This window comes from Melitaea cinxia, chromosome 9 (genome assembly GCF_905220565.1).
Source record: "Melitaea cinxia chromosome 9, ilMelCinx1.1, whole genome shotgun sequence".
Lineage (NCBI taxonomy): Eukaryota > Metazoa > Arthropoda > Insecta > Lepidoptera > Nymphalidae > Melitaea > Melitaea cinxia.
The window spans coordinates 9,486,332-9,488,710 of NC_059402.1; the positions used below are offsets into that span (position 1 = coordinate 9,486,332).

The following is a 2,379-nucleotide window of genomic DNA, read 5'->3' on the forward strand; positions in this document are numbered from 1 at the left end:
CAAATATGCGTAAGCAGTTACGTTAGCAGCGCTTACATTACGTGAATATAGCTGTAGGAATCTATTATTAAAAACAGTTTGTTGTCACTGGGTCATAAGTGAGGTTATTGTTTGCGTATCAGAATTGAGTTATCAAACTATGATAATATTTTATCATATATTATGGATATTTTGCTGAGTAACTAAAGTGTTTATTATATCATTTACTAAATTGGAGTTATACGTTCCGTGTAAAAAGCACAGTGGATTTATTACAAGACTGATTACAACTACATACTGTGACGTGACAAGTAGAACGATATTAATATTTAAACATGTCTGTACATTTTAAAAAGTGTTCTAAGTTATTGTCTGCTGTGTGTAATAATAATAATTACAAAGCATTGTCCACAACTTGCTCAAACAACACAAAAGTGACTTTTAACTGGGAAGACCCTTTGAATTTAGATCGACTATTACACGACGATGAAAAGGCCGTCCGGGACTCGTTGAGAGCTTATTGTCAAGAGAAACTAATGCCTAGAGTGGTCCAGGCAAATAGAAACGAAGTATTCGATCGGGCGATTTACAAAGAAATGGGCGAGTTAGGGATTCTTGGGTGCACCATTAAAGGGTATGACTGTGCTGGAGTATCATCTGTCACTTATGGGCTCATTACGAGGGAACTGGATGCTGTAGATTCTTCGTATAGATCAGCAATGAGTGTACAGAGTAGTTTAGCTATGGGTGCTATATACATGTGGGGTTCAGAAGAACAAAAACAAAAATATTTACCAAAAATGGCGAAAGGTGAATTAGTAGGTTGTTTTGGCCTGACTGAACCAAACTACGGCAGTGATGCTGGCGGGTTAGTGACAAAAGTTAGATCCGACTCTAAATCAAAATCTTATATTCTATCGGGTTCGAAAACTTGGATCACAAACTCACCTATTGCAGACATACTTATTATATGGGCTAAAAACGAAGAGGGTAAAGTAAGAGGCTTCATAGTAGACCGAGCTCAAGTTAAAAAGGGACTAGACACGCCCAGAATCAATGGTAAATTTTCTTTGAGAGCTTCGGCAACGGGCATGATATTACTAGACGAAGTAGCTATACCGGAGGAAAATTTATTGCCTAACGTAGTAGGTATGAAGGGGCCTTTCGGATGTCTCAATAACGCGCGGTACGGGATCGCTTGGGGCGCTCTCGGTGCGGCCGAAACATGTTTGCGAATCGCTCGAGAGTACACATTAGATCGGAAACAATTTGGAAGACCGCTAGCTTCAAATCAACTGATTCAAAAGAAATTGGCTGACATGATTACAGAAATAAGTCTTGGTCTTCAAGGTTGCTTACAAGTCGGACGTCTAAAGGATGAAGGTTTAGTGGCGCCCGAAATGATATCACTTCTGAAAAGAAATAACTGTGGCAAAGCTTTAGAAATAGCGAGAATAGCAAGAGACATGCTCGGTGGTAATGGGGTGTCTGACGAATATCATATTATTAGACACGTTATGAACCTAGAAGCTGTTAATACTTATGAAGGGACCCATGATATCCATGCTCTTATTTTGGGCAAAGGTATTACTGGAATACAAGCATTTTATTAAATATGTTATAAATTATAACTGATTATGTTATCATTAAGATTTTTTAATGTTAGTTAAATAAAGAATTTATATTTGTTATGAAAAATATAATTTATTTTTCTTTCTAATATTATAAAATAATCTATATTTATTCGAATATACTTTAATGTTGAACAGTTTCAGTATTTATTGCTCGTAATATCAGGATATACTAATTCGTTATTTTAAAAAAAAATATCCTACCTGTTGGCAAAGAGCAAAAAGGCTATAAAACATCACACTTACTACATTACAATTTATAACAGTGAAGCAGTCACTGAAACTTAGCGTGGACTGCAACAGTGCCAACATTTAATTTTTAAAATTATCTATATCTATATCTATATCTATTTATAGACCTTTTTACGGACCCTTTAACGAAAATTCTTGGACTGAGGAGTATGAAATTTTGCACACTTATAGTTTATAGGAGGGCAGAATGCTATAGTAATATTACTATGGTATATTTTTTTAATTATCCATAAAAATACATTAAAACAATAATAAAAAAAAAACCATTACACACAATACCATGTAGATATTTGACACATACGCAATGTATACGTACTCTTTTGTTTATATTATAGAAGTATGGTATTTGACAACAGAACCTTCATAATGTTCAAACTAGTAATTTTAATTAATTAAGGTCGAATTTCAACCACTGGGCGATCACTAGTGCAAATATATATTTATAGTATTGTTTTTTTTCAATACAAACAAATTTATACATAAAAATAGACAGTAATTTTTCCAAAAAAAAACAGGT

The 2,379-nt window shown here is 34.1% G+C and overlaps 1 protein-coding gene across 1 annotated transcript; it reads left to right on the forward strand.

Annotated features, from left to right (window-relative positions):
• The first annotated feature begins 282 nt into the window (after window positions 1–282).
• On the forward strand, window positions 283–1,625 carry LOC123656327 (glutaryl-CoA dehydrogenase, mitochondrial). The gene has a single exon (XM_045592027.1). The coding sequence runs from the start codon at window positions 315–317 to the stop codon at window positions 1,590–1,592; it is 1,278 nt and encodes a 425-aa protein (XP_045447983.1). The 5' UTR covers window positions 283–314; the 3' UTR covers window positions 1,593–1,625.
• Window positions 1,626–2,379: the final 754 nt, after the last annotated feature.

Excerpts from the sequence above, each read along its gene's own strand:
- LOC123656327 (XM_045592027.1), top strand. The coding sequence starts at position 315 with ATGTCTGTACATTTTAAAAAGTGTTCTAAGTTATTGTCTGCTGTGTGT.